The sequence below is a fragment of the Bombyx mandarina genome, chromosome 13, assembly GCF_030267445.1.
Source record: "Bombyx mandarina strain Sakado chromosome 13, ASM3026744v2".
NCBI lineage: Eukaryota > Metazoa > Arthropoda > Insecta > Lepidoptera > Bombycidae > Bombyx > Bombyx mandarina.
In genome coordinates, this window is record NC_143220.1 from 3,915,265 (window position 1) to 3,936,402 (window position 21,138).

At 34.4% G+C, this 21,138-nt stretch overlaps 3 protein-coding genes across 4 annotated transcripts; 1 reads left to right on the top strand and 2 right to left on the bottom strand.

Annotated features, from left to right (window-relative positions):
- Positions 1 to 1,104: 1,104 nt before the first annotated feature.
- LOC114252504 (protein SPT2 homolog) lies at positions 1,105 to 11,234 on the bottom strand. The gene is given in 9 exon segments (XM_028186978.2): positions 1,105 to 1,511; positions 2,378 to 2,466; positions 4,060 to 4,180; positions 7,217 to 7,412; positions 7,415 to 8,070; positions 8,167 to 8,451; positions 9,469 to 9,579; positions 10,446 to 10,839; positions 11,024 to 11,234. Coding segments are annotated over 9 exon segments (1,989 nt in total). The 5' UTR covers positions 11,081 to 11,234; the 3' UTR covers positions 1,105 to 1,431.
- A 1,793-nt stretch (positions 11,235 to 13,027) lies between these two features.
- On the top strand, positions 13,028 to 15,657 carry RpL27A (ribosomal protein L27A). Its single transcript, XM_028186997.2, has 5 exons — positions 13,028 to 13,122; positions 13,293 to 13,356; positions 13,700 to 13,797; positions 14,183 to 14,335; positions 15,506 to 15,657. The coding sequence occupies exons 1-5, from the start codon at positions 13,120 to 13,122 to the stop codon at positions 15,632 to 15,634; spliced, it is 447 nt and encodes a 148-aa protein (XP_028042798.1). The 5' UTR covers positions 13,028 to 13,119; the 3' UTR covers positions 15,635 to 15,657.
- A 2,955-nt stretch (positions 15,658 to 18,612) lies between these two features.
- LOC114252661 (uncharacterized) lies at positions 18,613 to 20,867 on the bottom strand. Of its 2 annotated transcripts, none has more exons than XM_028187233.2 (2): positions 20,718 to 20,867; positions 18,613 to 20,339 (listed from the first exon to the last, which is right to left on the bottom strand). In XM_028187233.2, the coding sequence occupies exons 1-2, from the start codon at positions 20,800 to 20,802 to the stop codon at positions 19,072 to 19,074; spliced, it is 1,353 nt and encodes a 450-aa protein (XP_028043034.2). In that variant the 5' UTR covers positions 20,803 to 20,867; the 3' UTR covers positions 18,613 to 19,071. The 2 variants fall into 2 exon arrangements, with proteins under 2 accessions (XP_028043034.2, XP_089588415.1); XM_089732289.1 differs by lacking the exon at positions 20,718 to 20,867 and adding an exon at positions 20,471 to 20,562.
- Between the last annotated feature and the right edge of the window lie 271 nt (positions 20,868 to 21,138).

Here is a 21,138-nt window from a genome sequence, read left to right on the forward strand (position 1 = left end):
AGTTCTATGTCAATTTTACAACTAAATGATTATATTATTTACATTGATGAGAAAACACACTTTAAAAGCACTTATTTATTTATATATGTGTGTGTTTTATAACGGAGAAATTTAACTGTATGCGTTTTATGACATACAAAATTAAGTACAAGTATGTAATATAACAAAAAATAGTAAAAATAGTAAAGAGATTGCTGAGCAGATGATTGGTTCGATTCCCACATCAGGCATAAAGTGGTTAAGTGGACGATTAATTTTGTTTGCTAGTTATCTGGATTTTTGGTATCTATATATGTATAAAGGTGTAAATATTGTATATCAGTCTCGGGTTTCTGTAGCACACGGATTCTTTGTTTGGGGCCAGGTGACCATGTGTGTGTTATTCTTTGAAAATGTACTATTATTATCATTATAACAGTATATTCTAACCTAACCACAATATCGACTAGGCTTAGCAGGACTCGCCCAACATCTCCACAGATGTCATCTTTCATCAATTATATTATTAGCTATATTACAAATTTGCAACCCGCTGTATACAAATACAACTGTACTATTATCTATTATGCAACACTTTAAAATGTCTTGCCACACACATCATACAATATACGCATTATTTATATTAAAATTAATCAATTATCATGTCTTAAATTTAAATTGTCACTTTTACTTACATCAATTGCCATGTCAATTTTTTTTTGTTTTTTGTTTTCGTCAACCCTATTTTAAATATTAGAAGTTATTACATACTAGTAAAATTCTTACCACAAGTTGTATGAAGTGAAGATAAACAAAAATTATTTATTATGAAGCTTTGTGGTAAATAAGTAAACACACAATTAAAATAAATTTGATTACATAACCAATCGATATAGCATTAGGTAATACAATTGTTATATCAATAAATATATTTATGAATATATTGTTTTTACCAATTTATTCAAAATGTAACTTACCAAAATAAATATAACGTAATTTATATGAGAAACTTAAAGTAATCGAAAATCGATTTCATCTGCATTCAAACAATCTACATCAACTTTAGAATGCCTTAACCGACAATTGTGAAAAATTTATTGATATTTACTAAATCATTTTGCAGAATCGTCAAATCAATAGCCAGATTGATGTTTTTTATGCTAAGCTCGAAATACCAAACAATGCATTTCGACTGATTCACAATATCGATAAATTTACAATACAAAAAAAATCGATAACATCACTCTATAATATACTCTTTAATATACGAAATATTTAGAGTTTCAGTGGGTGTTGCGAAACTTATATATTTGATAATTATATACATTATACATGCCAATTAAAAATATACAAATACACAAAAACGTAATTCGCAATGGCATTGCACATAATGTTCCATCGTGAGCGTTGCTTGTTAGTCCTTATAAGCTTTCGGTATGTTTCGATACAAGTTCAATCGTCACTTATACGACGTTTCTTTTTCTTTTTCTGCATCGCCTCCAATCTCATGTCTTCTAAGTCTTCCATTATTCCTGAGAAGCATTTAGAAATTCATTAAAATTGGTAATATTATTTTTGGAACGAAGTTCCTTATGGGACGATGCGGAGGGGTACCCTAACGGGAAAAAACGTACGTAACGTAACATCTTTATAATATTTATTTTTATCAATAAAAAAATCATAATAAAAACTGTATACCCGAATAATAATTTTCTTTATATCACGAATAGAACTTAAAATTAATATTTTTATAATAAGGAACTTCGTTCTCTTTTTTTATCCATATATTTTATTTATCAACATAAATAAGTTCCTATGAACAGTTATATATTAAAGATTACTTTCATCACGCAGTGGGTAGTTTAGTGTTAAAATTATTAAAATGATATTACATTGTAAGTAAAGTGAGCATAATGCTCTAAATAAATAGACAAGACTATTGAAGCCGACGAAAATGCGAATGCGACCTCCCGCTTTGAGGCTTGCGGTCGAAGTCTCAATTGTATAACCATAGTGTCACCCATGAAATCGGAACGCATGGCACAAACTTTGGCATTCATACCCTATACCACTCAACGATACAGTCTATTAAAATACATAGGGAAAACAGTGAATATTTGCCGAGCAAAAATGCGCCTTATCGTATCGATAAGTTCATATTGAAAACAAACATTAGAATGGTAGAGCATTATTAACGTTTATTTCGATCGTGATTCACAATGTCAACGTGTTTGAAGTCGTCACCGCTAAGTGCAGTACTTCGCTTCCAGAAGTATTTTTAAAACGTTTAAACTAAATAGTGAATTGGTTCATTTCCTCAGTCGGACGCAGCTGGAATAAATAGCCCTTTGAGGCTAACAGAGATAAGGTAAACAAAAAAAAAAAGTTTGATTCTTACCAATTTTTTTGCTGATGTACTCCTCGCGTTGTTGTCGTGCGAAACTAGACTCCATCATCGGATCATCGTCGTCATCCATATCTCGGTACCTGACGAAAGCATACAGTCAGCATTATTATATTAATACGTGAAGCAAAAACTTTGTACCCCTTTTTACGAAAATTGCGCGGACGGAGGGGTTTGAAATTTCTCACACTTATAGAGAATATAAAGAAGGAGTGCAGAATATTAATATTTTTTTAAAATTATGCAATAAAAATATATTAAATCGATAAAAAAACATTACACACACTACCTATGTATCTGACACACACACACACGCATGCTTACTATTTGTTTATTGTCAAACTATTCTTATTGCTTAGTCTGTTGTCAAATTGAGAATAGAGCAAATATTGTTTGTCTTCAACATTTTTGTCTAAAGTGTAGTCTTGGCGAGATCTGTGATTAAAGAATTATAATAGTATTTGACAATAGAACCATATTAGTGTACAAACTTATAATTTCAATTAATTATAGTCGAATTTCGACTACCGGGGGACCACTAGTAATTAAAAATATTCAATATTTTGTGTAAAAAACATCCGGTGTGCGAAAGAATCTCGGTCTCCTCGACTAGTGGCAATGGAATGTGAACCAGGACAGATAGGACTGCTGCAATCTGCTTAATATTTTTTCCTACCTATGCTGATAGCTTTGAGAGGCTATGTCAGCTTCACCTTGACGTGTAGGTGACCTCACGGGGCTCAAACCGGAAGTATTGCTAGCACTGATTCTAGCAAGAGCAGTGCTTCGCAGAATCTACCACCGGATCGGAAACGCGATCTACTGAGAAGATCCGGCGAGAAACTCAGTGGGCTGTGTCTATTTCTAGTACGAAGCTTATACTAGTGGAACTTCGATCTGATGTTTCTATGAGCTACGTCAATCATTTAACGCCAGGTAAACCACGTGCTCGTACATCCATATATAAAATCAAATATATAAAATTATATGTATAAATAAAGAGCTAGAAAACTGCAGCTTTGCGCGCATTAAGCATACGTATGGAGTATACGTGCATATTAGTATCAATTTACTTATTAGTACATGCAGTACATTGGATCTGGAGTGAAAATTTCTACCAGAGCTCTAACACAATACAATCTACTACCTTACCTATACACTTGACGTGCCTTTCAAAGTACATCGAGAATGGCTTGTATATTAACGACATTACTCAACATTATATTGATATTATATTGTGGAAGCTTCGAAAAAATTATGCTTCAAGTTGTCATTATGGATCCTCCCGATCCTTTAACGATGCTTTTAGGTACCACAAGCACCGCTCACAGTCCTGGTCGAACCCGTCGCTTGCGACGAAGGGCTCGACGAGTAAATTAACCCATAGACAGCCCACTGAGTTTCTCACCGGATTTTCTCAGTGGGTCGCGTTTCCGATCCGGTAGATTCTGCGAAGCACTGCTCTTGCCAGGGCCAGTGTTGGCAACACTTCCGGTTTGAGCCTCGTGCGCTCATCTACACGCTAGGGTAACGCTGATATAGCCTCTCCAGGTTATTAGCATAGGTAGGAAAAAAAAAGCTTCAAGATGACCCAATGAACATGTTGACTATTTGGTCCGAATGATGACATAACAAAATTTCGCCTATACTAGAGGTTGATAAAAATATACACTTACTTGGACTTATCGTAGCCGAAAATCTCCTTGATGTGTTTAGAATAGTCCATTTGTTCGTCTCCATCGTCAATGAAATCGTCAAGTTCTGAATCGTATTCTGAATCCGAATCTAGAGTACGACCTGTGGAATAAATAAATAAATGTTAATGGTACATATAATAACCATGAAAATATTTAGGATATGGTAAGCTACTAATGAAACTCGGTTACAAAAAAAAAAACGATCAACTTTGTTATATAAATACTTTTTTTAATTTAAGGTATAATAAATACCTTTGATATGATTACAGGATTGTTCCTAAAGGTCCCTATTCGAGTCGCATACAATAACATTATAGTTTAATTTGGTCCCGACGCATACTCATTGCTTATTAACAAGATTATAATTAAATTGTTACATGTCACCATTGTTTACTGCCCCTCTTGAATTATTCGATGCGATAACCCCTTAAAGAACGTAATCAGTCTTATGTTATAGTGTAGCAGCACAAAAACGGTTAAGAAACAAAGGACCAAGTCTGATCGACTTTTTGTTATATTTTCTAAATTATGGTGCGATCTCAGAATACTGTGAATATTATTACTGCTTGTTTGCAATCCAGGGGCGTTGAGCTAAGCTTAATAAAATTATCGGGGAATGTGTGGTCTCCAATGCTGTTATGAATAGCAGTGATAGTATGAATTTTTAATAAAATAAATTGGTAAGCTTTAACAGTTTTTTTTTGTAAGTATTCTAAAAGCACTATTTACCTAAACTGATGGCATAGTATGACACATTTTTGAAACTGTTCTTGAATTAAACCACAATCCATTATAGATAATTATTTATGGCCTTAATCCTCTTGATGCGTAAATTGAATTAACACGAAAAAAAATTATCTTCAGTAGTTAATTAATAGCATTAGATATTTATAAACTGTTCAGAAAATCTCACTACCCTGTTAACCAGGTCATTATCGTTTACAATTGTAATGAAAAGCTAATGAGAATTATTGATAAAGTAGCTCATACCGTTTTGAAACCAGGACCAGTTCAGATAGGCATGAAAATAAAATATGATTAACTTATTTGGTCATTGTAAGTTATTTCATATATAAGTATACTTCAATATAAGAAATGGCCTTAACAAAAAATGTTTGGAGAATGTTTGGAACATGTCAATACGGATCCTTCCGATCTATTAACGGTGCTTTTAGGTACCACAAGCACTGGTCACCGTCCTCGCCAAACCCGTCGCTTGCGACAACGGGCTCGACGAGTAAATTAACCCATAAACAGCCCACTGAGTTTCTCGCCGGATCTTCTCAGCGGGTCGCGTTTCCGATCCGGTGGTAGATTCTGCGAAGCACTGCTCTTGCTAGGGCCAGTGTTAGCAACATTGCCGGTTTGAGCCGTCACCTACACGTCAAGGAGAAGCTGAAATAGCCTCTCAAGACTATCAGCATAGGTAGGAAGAAAAAATTGGAGAATGTTGCTACGTCATATATTTTTTCCTCAATTTCAATTTGAGATAAAAAATGGGTTGTCTGTAAAGTCGGTTTACTGACGATAGTTGAACGTGACAACGTCATAAGAAAAACTGATGGAATGGCTTCATTTTTCAAAAGAATATTTTAATTTTATTTGTTTGATAGTGATTTTGTATGGACAATTGACACCACATTCACTTTTCACTGAACTTCATACTTGACAAAAACAAGTTATGTATTATTGTATAGCAGCTGTCCACGCGGATGCATCGCTCACTCAAGTAGGAGAGAGACAAATGTCGAAAGCTGCCGAACGCGGAGGCCGAATGTGCCTCTTTGTCGCTCGTTGCGCGCTCTCGCTTGCACTTCAAGCCTTAAATGGAACGCCTCAATGAGTCATGTTTTTTCGTGCATGTAGCCGGCTCCATCGAATTATAAGACGTTGTCACGTCAAAAGCTCAACTATACTGTACACAGTTTTGTGTAAAATATCTCATGAAAATCGGCTATCCGGACCAGATTTGTTATTAATAACCAATGAACACAAAACAACTTAAACATAGCGTATGCGCAAACACAAAAGGCCTTTGATGACATCTGGTTTATGCTGCATTCCATTCGAGAAAAGGCTAAATACTATTTGCTATCTGCGGGAGCTAAGTTTAAATGACAATAACTCTTAAAGTAATAGACATATAGTTGTAAATTTAATGTTATATTGTAGCTTAGATCGAAAGCTATCGATCTAGTAAAAACATTAAATGGGTTATAGATAATGATTTTGTAGTAATTTACAATAATTTGTTAATTTACATATTTTTTTAGAGTACATATTTTTAAGCTATTGCATAGATTTTATCGCGGGCTTTGAGCGCGGCGACCGAATCATGAAATTCCGTAACGAAAAAACCCTTACACCCCTCACTCCGCCTACCATGTAGCTCGCGTTCAACACATTCACACGTTGCGCTTGTGTAGTGTTTGTGAATAAGCGCGTGGCGTGACGTCACACTGCATGCGCATCATGAAAAGTCTGCCCATCTCTCTCTCGCGCGGTCTAGCTTATGAGTGTGAAGGGGACAGTTAATGTTTTGTTTTTATTAATGTTTAATATAGCGTGGTCTTGTTTTATTATTGTTTTAATATTAAATTATCATTGTCTAATTATAATTGCATAAGTTGATAAAAAATGCTATGCGATAGCTTTACTGCGGCAGTTCCCGAGTGCCACACGTTTTTTTTCTTCTAAATTTTGTAGATGTAAACACATTCTTGATAATGTAAATGTCAGACCGTATTATTACTCGTCAAATAAGCCTATTTTTATCGCAGTGAAACCCGAACTTTTACTGATATGTTTTTTGTGCATACATAGTGAAATTCCATTAAAAAAATTAAAATGGCTGCCATTTAACACGGAGGTGGGTTGGACCCAAGTTTATGCTGTATTTGTATATTAAAAGAGTTGTTTTATAAGTATCTAGAATATCGCTAGTCTGTAACTGGACACACTGTATATGAATATATTAAAAACGTTTATAAGTATGTATGCCAGCCTCCGGTACCCATAACATAGGAAATTTGAATTTGGGACTGGATGATCACGCGTGATTTGTTAAAATATGTATATCTATTATTCAATTCAATTAAAAAAATATTTATATTTAATAGTAAAATCAATAACTTACGTTTAGGTTTTCCCTGAGGTTTTCTTCTAACGTCACCCGGTGGATACTGTCGAGTACCGTCCAGTCTCCTAGCGCCATTCTTCCCTAACGAATTCACATGTTTGTCGAAGTCAAAACTATTAGAGATTTTCGGCTTACTTGGCCCATTTTGAACTTTTGTACTACTCGGTTGCAACCTCTTGTCATCTGGCCTTTTGAATCTTTTTCAGGTAAACGTTTACCATTTTCTGGTCGACTATCCCCAACTTTACTTTTAGTTAATGGAACTTTGCCATTTATACCATTCTTTTGGACAGTTTGTTCTTTAGGTTTCGGCACCGATTTACCCTGAACATGACCATTCATGTATTTACCATCTCCACTTCTACTCAGTGCACTCGGTTTCTTTTCATTTGAATTTTTATCTATCCTGTATGTATTCTGACTCTTCAAATCAATATTTTTCTTTACATTTTCGCTTAATTTAGTTTTATCTGCAGTTTTATCTATTGGTTTTGTTTTTTCTGTTGGTTTAGTTTCGAGCTTAGACTTGGCCTTTTCTAATCTCTCTCTGTCTTTATTAAGCCTTTCAATGTCTCTTTCAATTCTTTCTCTTTCGGCTTTCAACCTTTCTAATCTTTCTCTCTCCAATTTCTCCTTCTCCCGTTCAGATTTTTCTTTGTCTACTTTAGGTCTCTCTTTATCTTTTATGGTTCTTTCATTTTTTTCTCTTTCTACTGGTTTGGAGTTTAAGTTTTTGTTAGAATTTCTATCAGCGATTTTTGGTATGCGACCTAATCCTCCACTAGTCTCAGGCTTGCGCTCCCTCTCTGATGGTTTTTCATCTTTATGAGTTACTTTTTCTTCTTTTTGAACTGAAACAATAATTTTTGGTTAAATTTTAAAGATTCATATTCAGAAAGGTCTTCAAAAAACTATGATTATATAAAAGCATTGAAATATTTACTAACCTTTCTTTCCACCATGTTTCTCAGCCTCTAATCTTTCCAAACGACGTTGCCTTCGAGCCATCTCATCCTCATATTCTTTCTTTTGTTTTTTGGTCATTGGCCTCTCTGGTTCAGCTTCTAGGACTGGTTTCTTAGTACTAATTTCAATAGGTTCACTCTTTTTTTGTTCCGCAATTTTCAACAGCTGATTAAAGTCCAAAGGAGGTGGTGCAGGTTTCCTAATTTTAGGTTTCTCATCTTTCTTTTTTTCAACTTCATGTTTCGAAGGAGGACTTGGTTCTCTTTCTGTAATCACACACAATTACTATCATAACAATGAAAACTCTCTTCTTAATCTATTATTCTATCAAAGCTTGCAATTAGTGGTCCATTAAATCTCAATAAAAATAAATTTATGAAACAAAAAAATCCCAGCATTTAAAATATAATCTTAAATGCAAATAGCAAGCTATTAATAAATGGTGGGATAAAATGCATGAGACAAGCTAATAGTTCAATTAGTGGTGGTGGTTATAAACGAAATCAGATTTTTTATTTCATTTAATTTCACATTTTTTACTCCTTTAATTGCAGATTAAAGAAATAGTGTCCCACTTTCAGCACTAAATAACAGTTCAAAAATCCTCCAGAATGGCGCTAGCATAGGCACAGGGTATGAGATGAATTGAGCAGTTGTAAACTGATTGAAAAAATTAAAGAAATTAGTTCTATGTTATACATTTTAGATTTCAATAAACAATTATTATTATTAAATACAATTGTCACTTAGACATCAGGTCCTATGGTGGGTGGCAGCATTTACATTGTAATATCTGTTGGCTCTGTTAATCACTTAACAGTAGGTTGTGAGTTTTTTTACCCATCTACAAAATAAAAACACTTTTGAAAATTTCCTGATACGTAAGAAAAAAAAACTTATTCAAAATCATTTATTTCAACTTAGATGTCAGTATGACACACTTGTTGAATGTCAAAATACAAATAAAAATGTTAACTCTACCACCGGTTCCAAAAAAAGCCACAGTCCTGAGAAGAACCGGCGAAACAAACTCAGCGGGCTCTTTTTTTGTTTTTTCTCAAATATTTACTTTTTTTTAAATAAATAAAAATATTTACAATAAAGGAAAAAACAAGTCAAAAAATAGAATTAAAAATAATAATAGTAATAATGAAAAATGAAAAGGCCAGGAGCGAGCGTCTCATTCCCACGTAGTGCCATCTAGTAAATAATCCTTAACTTTATAATATGCCTTGTTGCACAAACGTTCCTTGACAGTGACCTCTAACACTACCTACACTAACCTCCATTTTCAGTACGCCTTCTCCTTTTATGAGGAACTGGTTCATCTTCATGCTGAAGAGCATTTTTAACCCTTTCTCTTGTACCATTCAAATCTTTTTTCACAGATTTCACTGCAAATAAATTTTTTTTATTGCTTCATTGGGTAAACGAGCTCACAGCCCACCGGGTGTTAAGTGGTTACTGGAGCCCATAGACATCTACAATGTAAATCCCACCACCCACCAGATATGAGTTCTCTCTCTCAGTCTCAGTATAGTTACAACGGCTGCCCCACCCTTCAAACTGAAACGCATTACTGCTTCACAGCAGAAATAGGCATGATGGTGGTACCTACCCTTACAAACTCACAAGTGGTCCTACCATCAGTAAGATGATATGATGGTATTTCTGGTGTGTTGACTGATTTATATCAGTATTTTGAGTTTGCGAGGAGATAGTAGTTAAGCTATTATTTATCTATATCCTTCTAGAAAGATTCTGAGATACATTTTATAATCAGTGTTATGGCATCGTATGAGCCCACATATGTAGATATTTTGTGCACCTTGCATATTTTAACTGGAAATTTATTACTTTGCAGTTACCAGGATGCATTATTATGTATCCCCATTTATAGGATGGAACAACCATTATACTATGCAAATGAGACTTGACCTTTTGTTGTGATGGGTGCTGGGGTGGTTTTCAATTTGTAATATTGATATGCTCTGGTAATCTTCAAAGACAAGTACATTTTATGCAAGTAGTGTTTTTGGAAGCTGATCGATCATCACCATGTAACAGATAGAAATAAAAATAGACAAAATGCATGTAATGTAAGAAAACCATTTTATGTGTTAAATTTTGAATACCAAAATTTGTTTACCATTTCGAATGTCACAAATCACACTTCTATTTGCAAATGCACACAAAGCATTTTACAATTGATTTTACTCACTAAGCTAATAAATATATACTAGCATAATTTGATACTCACAACTACTTGGAAACTTTGGTTCCTCAGGTATCTTACTGTACTTTTCCATCATCTTAGCATAAATGGCAGCAGCCGCCTGAGACTCATAGCCATAGTCATCTTGATCAGGTTGTTCAGGGCCAGTGAGAGTTACAGCTGTGTTCTCTCTATCCACATCCTCAATAACTGATTTATTAGCAGACTTAATGACTTTTAAGGTTTTCTGGATCTTGCGGAGCGCTTTAGGATCCCGCATAGCCAGAAGCTCTTCTTTTTTCTTCTGAGCCTCAATTTTCTTTTGATATTCTTCTTCATCTTTTTTTGCCAAAAACTTCTGTATGTTAGCCGAAAGTTTCTCTTTTTGTCTCTGTTCCTTTTTTAAAGGATCTAAGCGAGCCTTGTAGTAAAAATGATCCTGAAAAAACTTTCCAATGTTACGAGATTTAACAAAGATCCTTAACATTATCTAAACAAGGTCATCTTTAATAGTAGTGAAAACTATAATAAGATACTAACATTCAATGCAAAATTAAAAAATGTATACTACTTATAAAAGATGATAAAAGGTTTTTTCCAAAATATTATTAATTAATACTCACGGATGACTTTTGTTGTTGATTTCGCTGAGCAGCTAAAAGCGTCTCGCGAAAGTCCATTTTCTTTTTTCAATAATAAATTTCACTAGTGAAATGTTAAAAACAGTGCAACATAGCAAAATTTTCGCAAACTATTTACGCTTTTTCGCAAAATACGTGTCAGATATAACTTCGACACACAATCCTGCCATTTTCTGGAAACGTACTGAATAGAGTTGCAAGCTTTTAATTTCCATGTAATAAAACCAATGTGACCAGCTTCAAAGAACTTTAAAAAAAATTAAAGGTCCGCACTTTCTTAGCATTATGAAGATGCTCATTACATTTTGTGAACATAATAATATCCTTTGTATTATTTTCACATTCATTATTTTCCACGTTCAAGGACCTTTGTGTAAGAAATGATTCCCAAATATTTATTTAGAAAGTTTTTTTTAAAGTGGCATATCTTTTACAAGTTGCCCTCGTTGAGGTGGCACGTGGCTGCACTTCGTCAAAGCGGGGGTCACTGAAATTGAAAACGGAGATTATCCAAATGTTCTTTCTAGAGTACAATTTTTGAACAGATAACTCTTTAATAATTTAGAAAAAAAAAAGATATTTTTTTTGCCATCTATTAAGTTGAATTGGGCTGTTGATCCTCCTTGTTATAAATAAATAATTAAGTAAATAAATAGTGTTTTTACTTTGAAATCGGTAATTTTATGTGCGAGGTACAAAGGTCTAAAACTTTATATCTCAAGGTGGGTGGCGCATTTAAGTTGTAGATGTCTATGGGCTCCAGTAACCACTTAACACCAGATGGGCTGTGAGCTCGTCCACCCATCTAAGCAATAAAATCTTAAAAAAATTTTTTTAAGGGATTTTATGACCTGGTAACTAAGACTTTTAAGCCATGTCTTATTTTAATTTATATTCTTATTTTTATGAAAAATGATAATGAGGGAGTTCATATAGTGTCCCTTCTTTATTTCGCCGTAAAGTCGTGTTTTATATAATTAACACCACAGTTGAAACAATATAAATTTTATTGTTGTAGCGGTATAAACAATTCTAAGTAATTATATTACATTAGTTATTAAACACATTATAAATTATTATATGTTTTAAATTTTCAGCGGTAAAAATGTCCCGTGTCACAGACTATATTCTTTTTCTCACAACTCGTGCATTCCGGCTTACGCATCATAAAAATGTGCGTTCATAAACCCCACAATAGTATGGAGTGAAATGAAATGAAGATGATTAATTTGAGACATTAATCAACTGGGATGAAATTAAATGAAATGAGATGTTATAGGATGAAATATAATCTCAGTAAAATGGTGGTCATGTACTAAGATTTTTTCAATGGACTTTTTGGAGGATCCCGAGAAGTTACGTCCAGTGGCTTTGTTTCATTTTCCCACATTTGTGCACCTTTGCAGATATTAAACAGTTCATAAAACACCGTTATTACATATTTAAACCTCAAGAAACACTAAAAAGACAAAATAAAACAAATCACACAACTTTACTCCTCGCGTTCCCGCCAAAAAGTCTAAAAAAATTTTTAAGGGATTTTACGACCTGGTTACTAAGACTTTTAAGTCATGTCTTATTTTAATTTATATAATCTTATTTTAATGAAAAATGATAGTATGGAGTGAAATGAAATGAGTTGAAATGAAGATGATTAATTTGAGACACTAATCTACTAGGATGAAATTAAATGAAATGAGATTAGATGATATGGGATGAAATGTAATCTCAGTAAAATGGTGGTCATTTACTGAGATTTTTTCAGTGGACTTTTTGGAGGATCCCGAGAAGTTACGCCCAGCGGCTTTGTTTCGTTTTCCCACATTTGTGCATTTTCACAGATATTAAACAGTTATTAAACAACTGTTATTACACATTTAAACCTGAAGAAACACTAAATAGGCAAAATAAAACAAATCACACAACTTCACTCCTCGCGTTCCCGCCAAAAAGACTAAAAATTTTGTAGAAATGTCACCGCATAGATTATATCACATAAATAATTGACAACACTACAGCAGCTCTTGTCAGATTCTTTCAATTTCTTTCTTTTTCAAAAGTTGACGGAACATTGAACCATGGTTTGTGTTTATTTCAAAATATTTTATCATAAAATTCTAGTGGAATCGCTTATCAAAAACATTTTTTCCGATTTATTTTATATTGTTTAAGTGATGATGAAGCTGCTGTGTAGTATATTTCCGATAGAATGTGTTGTGTTCGAACTTTATAAATTCTTGTTCTCCTGCAGGCCACCTCAAAAAAGAAGACTAGGAAGCTGAGAGGTCATGTTAGTCACGGACATGGTCGTATCGGTTAGTGAATCCATTTATCTGAGATAATTTTGAAACTGCAGAGATAAACAAAAGTCTAACCTATACAAACACACTGCTCTATAAGTAATTCCAAAAGAATACCTGATACAATAAATTCTTATATTATTATCAAAGAAATGTATGCAGGTCAATCTACAAAAAAATGAGCAGTACCTAGTTTCATCCTCTTATGCTACTCTTAAGGAGTAGTGTCATGAAAAATATTTCATACAATATCATGTTAGCGAAGTGCTATTTTCAATTTAAATTACATTAAAAAGTCTAAACGCTCTTAAAAAGTTAACAATTATTTCTCAGAATAATAGTTTTTACCTAATTCCAGGAAAGCACCGTAAGCATCCAGGAGGTCGTGGTAATGCTGGTGGTGAGCACCATCACAGAATCAACATGGACAAGTACCATCCTGGATACTTTGGCAAAGTATGTAAAAATGACTACTATTTTGCGTTTATCTTTTGTGCAAGTTAAAGATAATTAAATTAACATGATTTAGTTGATATCTACTAATATTAAGGATCTGTATTTGCTTTATTTACAAATGTCTATGGTAAATAAGAACAACTAGTGATTTGTCATTCCTTAAATGCCAATTAATATTAGGTTTTTATTTTTTCTAAGAATTTTTGCTTTCTCTGTTTAGTGCTCAGAGATTCACACTAGGTACTCTACTTTGGTGTTCACAAACGTTCCCATAACAGTCTCATAGGAGAAAAATTTATTTCATGCATTTTAATGTCGTTTTTTTCTGTGACCCTTGACCCTACTTCATATTTTTTATATTTAATGTTGGTTTGAATGTTTTCAGCTTGGTATGAGAAATTTCCACTTTAGAAAGAACAAGAATTTCTGTCCAGTTTTGAACTTAGATAAGCTTTGGACATTAGTCTCTGAACAGACGAGGCTGAAGTATGCATCTGCGCCAGATGGCAAGGTCCCCGTCATCAATATTGTCAAAGCTGTGAGTAAATATTATTATTTTTTGTTAACTAGTTCAAAAGAAAGAAGAAATAACAGATTTCTTTCATTAACAACACATAATATTTTCTCTTGGATACAATTAATTTTAAATAAATTGTAATGTAATATTTATGTAAAATTAATTTGCTTCAAAAACTTGAAGATTGCAACAAGTGTATGTCTGAAGTGCACATTGAGGCATTTTATAATCAAAATGAAAGTATTAAAATTCAAAGCAATAAAAGACGATATTTATATCATAAAATTTTTACAATTATTTGCTCAGTTGAGGGTAAACTACCTGTCTGTCTGCCAGACAATAGTATTCATATTTTGCGGGCCAGTAATTACAATTTACCATTGGCTACCTATGTATTAACTGAATTATTTAAGCTTTGTGTAGTTTAGTAAGTAATATATGATGGCACTGCCAGAAGATTGATTTTCAATAGTTATAAATAAAATAACAGAACCTGTTTCATGTTACTTTCCTAAATTGAAAAACATTTTTCAACGTATTTTTAATTTATTATAATTTTATTAATTATAATTTATATATCGGTATATATAAAAGTTTATTCCCATGACAGAGCTGTAATAGTTAACTGCTTAATACAGTGATGCCTCGATATATGAGTGCTCTAATATGTGAGTGTTTTGAGATATGAGCTGCTGAGCGACCGATATTTTGCTTTGAGATGAGAGCAAGATTTGAGAGACAAGGAATCGCACACTATACCAAGTCTAACAGTATTTCCTACCTCAGTCTGTGTTCTTGTTTCCCTGGTTTTTGAAATTTTTTTCTTTTATTATGTTTTTATAGAATATTTTTTGTTATTTATAAATAAATGTTATTGTAAATGCATGCTTCTAATTCAAAAACATTTAATAGAAATGACTGAGGTGGTTTTTTGGAAGTTGTAATGGATTAATGGCATTTAAATTAATTTCAATGGAGAAAATTGCTTTGAGATACTATCGATTTGACATACGAACAAGGTTACAGAATGAATGAAACTTCTATATCAAGGTACCACTGTGTTTGTATATTCAGATTAGTATTGGTAATTATTATTACTAGTAATAATTAATGTTACTATTTTTATAAAAAAAATAGGTCTGTTGCTCTGTAGATTAAAACGAAAAAATTTAATAAACTTAATCATTCCAGGGATACTACAAGTTGCTAGGCAAAGGCAAACTCCCCAAACAACCTGTCATAGTAAAAGCAAAGTTCTTCTCAAAATCAGCAGAGAAGAAAATCAAGGATGTGGGTGGTGCTTGTGTACTATCTGCGTAAATAATAAGTAATAATATCTAAAATATGTAGTTTTATTTGTGGTTTCACTTATTTTATCTCCTATCTTTTGACATAATGCTGAATAAGCTTTTAATCGATTTTGTAATTGTTCCAAAATCCATAGGATGATTTTGTTTTATTGCCTTGGTGGGTGTTCTAACTCACGGCCCACCTAATGCTAAGTGGTCACCGGAGCCCATAGACATCTACAACGTAAATGCCGCCACCCACCTTGAGTTATGAGTTCTAAAATATAAATATAGTTATGATGGCTGCCCCATCCTTCAAACCGAAATGTTTTACCCACTGCTTCACGGTAGAAATAGGCGGGGCGGTGGTACCGGTGCGGACTCATAAGACGTCCTGCCACAAGTAAATTAGAACCCAAATATTTTCGTAGGTTAACAAAGGAAGATCTTCCACCAAGCAGGTTTAATTGCTCAGTAGACCGACAGTTCGAATGTTGGTCGGATCTTATAATTTGCAAACTTATCATGAAAATGTAAGTGAAATTCAGCCATCTGTAAAATATCTCGTGTTTTATGGTAGCTATCGCCACAATATATGAAAGTAAACACTGTATTAGTGAGTAATTTAGAAAAACAATGATGGTGATTTATTGTCGTATTGTTACTTAAGCAGAAATCATGCGTCTATTTCTGCGTGCGTTTCGGTTTGAAGGGTGGGGCAGCTGTTGTAACTATACCGAGACCTTAGAACTTATATCTCAAGGTGGGTTGCGCATTTACGTTGTAGATGTCTATGGGCTCCAGTAACGACTTAACACCAGGTGGGCCATCAGCTCGTCCAGCCACATAAGCAAGAAAAAACAAAAAAAAACAACTTTTACTTACTTAATGATGAAAATGTATTTAATAAAAAGACATTAATGTTACGAGATGGGGCTCAGGATAAAAACTATTCACCGAAATACTAATTAAAACTAAATTTATTATTACGATAGCTATGGTAAACTTCACTCTTTCGATTTCTTGGAGTGATCCATTGACAATGACTTATTAATGTTTAAGAGAGAGTGAGATAGGTAGGAGTAATCCTGAAGACCGAATGGTAAACAGTCGACGTCGCCCCAACCACATCCTTACGGATCCTCTCGATCCATTAACGGTGTTTTTAGGTACCACAAGCAAAGGCGGACTTTCGGCGCGCACTGCGGTACCGTAGGTGTGGTGGAGCTCGATGGGGTTTAGTCGGTAGTCGTTCTGCGGGGCAAGTGCTTCGCGCGCCTCTTTCAAGGCGTAGTCTCTTGCGAGGAATTCGGGGAGGTGGAGGACCTTGGCCCTCCTCGTCCCCCTCTTCCTCTCAGGAGGCGCCGGAGTCCGACATAACCCGGTTCGTTACCCCCCCGGACCGGGTATCCGTAAATGGATACCCCAGCGTTAAAAAAAAAAAGGTATCACAAGCAGCGGTCAACGTCCTCGTCGAACCCGTCGCCGATTTTGCAGAGTTCATCTTCAAAAGTAGGTAAAGAGCAACATCTTAGTTTGTTAGTGTTCGTCTAAAGTCTAAAAGAAGCCAAATAAGGTAGCGCTATAGTGTCAAGTGGAAAGATTTAAAATACATCACCATAATCTGTTAAGATTAGGATACTCAAAATAGGGTCTAATTATTAAAAAAATCTATATGCCTCAAAATCTGATAGCATTAAGAGTTAAAGGAATTACGAGTACACCGGTTGTAGTTGGTCAACCACACCACATTCTACTACAACCACTCGTCGATGCTCGTGGTATAGTCTTATTTCTACCTAGTTGCGTTATTATGTTTCGATTTGAAGGCTCAAGCTTTCACCTTCAAGGTCAAGAGTGATGCTAAAAAAACATGTTTTATATATATAGCGACATATCGATAGTTCTAGAAATCCGTTTCAAAATTAATCAATCCCAAAAAAAATTAAAAGTATGTTAACTACCACGGATTAAAAAAACATTGAAAAATATCAAACTGATTAAGGCCTTGTCCGCACAGCGATATTTCACCGCGCGATTTTTTTCTCGTAATTCTGTAACACATTTAAAGGAATATCCGCACTGGCGGTAAAAAAATCGCGCGGGAAAAAACTCAGTGACTTGATGCAAATAGAATGCGAAGCGGTGCGATTTATTTCCGCGCCAATATTTTGTACCGTTTAAAGTAAGTATGGCTATGTTCGCACTGTGGGATAAAATTCGCGCGTTTCGCTCAGTCGTGCAACGTCGCTATTGAAAAAATGTCGCGCGCTTCTTCTCCCACACGATCGGCGGCCGTGCAAGAAAATGATGAGATTGATGTGGAGCAACTAACCTCGCTGATGTACAGGAGACCTCCCTTGTGGGACAAATTTCATAAAGCATACCACGATAGAATATTGAAGGCTCATGACATCTTTTGATACGTCTGTTACGCCGCCTTCGCTATATATATTTTTTTTTATTGCTTAGATGGGTGGACGGGCTCACAGCCAACCTAGTTTTAAGTGGTTATTGGAGCACATAGACATCACGCAAATGCGCCACCCACCTTGAGATATAAGTTCTAAGGTCTCAAGTATAGTTACAACGGCTGCCCCACCCTTCAAACCGAAACGCATTACTGCTTCACGGCAGAAATAGGCAGGGTGGTGGTACCCACCCGCGCGGACTCACAAGAGGTCCTACCACCAGTAAATTAAAATTTTTATTCGGTTGTCCATTTTACACGTGCGTCTCAGCAGAGGACTGAATTAAACTGACGAAAATAGTACGAAATTTTATTCGCAGTGCCTACTAGGCGTTATTCCGATCGCGGAATTTAATACGCGCAAATAAAAACCTCGCGGTGAAATATAGCTGTGCGGACAGGCCCTAAAATGCCAACGCCAGCTACTGTAGAAATCGTACACAATGCGTTTTTATTTAGCATCTAGTGCTTGTGCTTTGGTTTTCGAAATGACTTACTTCTTAGTGAGGTTTTTCATTTTGTGAAAATGAAACTATTAATAGGTTTTAATTTACTTTACAAAATAAAGTCCACTAGCAAAACAGTATAGGTAATAATATATCTTTAATTACATGAGATCTCATAATTTACTATGTAATGTCATAATGCAAAAGTATGGATGTAGCTTAATGTTCTATTAGTGACATAAAATTCAAGCTTGCTATCCTAACTTTTAAGAAATAAATATAGATTTTGGAGTCACAAACTATTCAAAGTATTGTCATCATATTGTTACTTCATTAGATTATAAAATAGAATGTATTGTAAATATTCACAAAATCAAATTTTATTAAATTAAATACAATCATATATCTTACGATTCAAGCTTTCATATCCATATAAACAAAGTTAATCCTAAAGTATAACATTTTTGACAGGCACTCTTAGAACCGATTTTATTATTATTAGTAACATTATGTTAGGCCTTATTTCATTTTATGGAAGGCTAAAAACTAAAGCTATGGCCTGTGGGTGTAAATAGTAACGTTAGTGACAGCTTGTCCTAATTGTGTTAATTGTTCAGGAGGGCTTTGTGATTGTGTGGTATCAGTAGAGCGCACTTGCTTTGCCTTCTTTCTTGCAGCATCACTTTCAGCATAATACATTCCTAACCTAGTTTTTATAGCGGCAAGTGCTGCCCCATTTATTTCATCATGAAATATGTTATTATATCTCCACTGTTTGACTAATGGACCCTTTTTTCTTTCTTTTTTTATTTTCTTCTTCTCAGGTTCATTGACTGCCTGTGATAAGTTACTGTTTTGATTCATAGGGGTGTTATCAATAGCAAGTGCAGCATTCTGATCAGGTTCAGCCTTGGCTTGAAGCACAATGTATGCTGTGGTAGTCTGAGTGGGTCTCTGTGATGTCGATTGAAGCAGGATCCCCATACCTTGTCCTCCATTTGGGGTTTGATAAAAATTTGTTGCTGGAGTCAGGGTGGCAGTCTGGTATTGATTTTGAAAATAGTTTTCAGCAATATTAACCAAATGGCCGCTGCCTGGATAACTGAGTGGAGCAAAAGCTTCTTGTGGAGGGGTAGGTTGCGGATGATATGTCTCAGTTTGCATTACTTCTATATTTCTTTTGGATTTCGGTAATGTGGCTGATAAATTGTCTGGATCATAACTCTTAATATAATCTTTCCACATTTTGGAAATGTTTATTTCAAGGCCAGCAATTTTATCAAGTCTAATGAAGTCCTTCAGCCTGTGGGTGTGAACAATTGAATAAATGTGATTTTTTATCTGATCAATTATATCTGCAGGCAGACGTACTTCACCAGAGCGCCGATGGCTATTCTTTCCTCTATTGTCACTGGGGAACATAATACCATCATCCATCTTTTTACATAAAACTCTGACTTTCCTTTCTGTGATGGCATGTATGTTTTTAAATGCAGTCTGACATACTTGAGTCTCCCTTCCTTTGACTCTTACAAAATATTCAAATGTGCATGTTCGTCTACTGCTATTTTTTACTCTTTTCCTTTTCACATCAACCTGCCTCATTAAGCCAAATAAGTAAGCATTTTGTTCATCATGAGTTTTCATGGAATAAAAACCTTGAAATGTTCTCAGCCTGACATCTTCAGGTACCCTTTGAAAGCATCTCCGGCGGCAGTTGCAGTCTGGGCCAGGCTTTTTTTGTGGAACAACTTTTCCATTTGCGTTTATATATTCTAATCCAGCGATTCTCAAGCGTTTTTGTTTTTGTTTGTGCCATTCTGAAAAATGAAACCTTAGTTTTATAATGGAAATATACACAAGTTTTTTTACAAAAAGAAAGAACCCTGAATGTAAATAAACACTTTATAGTCAGAAATTTATTTAATTATCGCTACACAAGAAACTTTACATTTATATCATTTCGATTAATAGTGTTATCATAATGCTAATATGGTTACGAGATAATAAAAATTCTAAAAAATACGTGAGACAAAACTTTAAAATACACACTTCTTCAGTGTAAAAGCTGTAAGGTAGTAAGAGTCAAGAACTAGAGCAACGAAACGAGAACATTATCTACGATATTGCATGGTAGATGTATGGACACGAAATAATAACTAATACAAAGTTTTAATTTTGGAAGAAATGACGTCTACCTTCAGGATTTCGAACACGTTTCTTAATAACTTTTCCAGTTTTGATAACTTTTATTTTGCGCTCATTACTTGAGACATCCGCCATTTTAATATCAAGCTTGCAATGTATATATAACCAATCATCTTAGGTATATTGTAACATTTTCATTGCAATAATAAAACGCAATAACAAATTTTAGAATACAATCTGGATGAGTCGTGCCACATAAATAATACAATATATTAAAAAATTGATCCTATTACGTGTCTCTATATACATTCATCAAAAATACAGTGGGAAAATTATAATAAACCGAATAAAAATCAATTTCAAAAATCAATTTTCATCATGATAACGCTAGACCTCACACATCTTTAGCCACTCAGCAAAAATTAAGAGAGCTAGGCTGGGAGGTGTTAATGCATCCGCCGGATAGTCCTG

Excerpts from the sequence above, each read along its gene's own strand:
- LOC114252661 (XM_028187233.2), bottom strand. The coding sequence starts at position 20,802 with ATGGCGGATGTCTCAAGTAATGAGCGCAAAATAAAAGTTATCAAAACT. Across the intron at positions 20,340-20,717 it reads ACGTGTTCGAAATCCTGAAG|AATGGCACAAACAAAAACAA; the intron begins GTAGACGTCATT and ends TTCATTTTTCAG.
- RpL27A (XM_028186997.2), top strand. Across the intron at positions 13,357-13,699 it reads TCACGGACATGGTCGTATCG|GAAAGCACCGTAAGCATCCA; the intron begins GTTAGTGAATCC and ends ACCTAATTCCAG. Across the intron at positions 14,336-15,505 it reads TCATCAATATTGTCAAAGCT|GGATACTACAAGTTGCTAGG; the intron begins GTGAGTAAATAT and ends TAATCATTCCAG.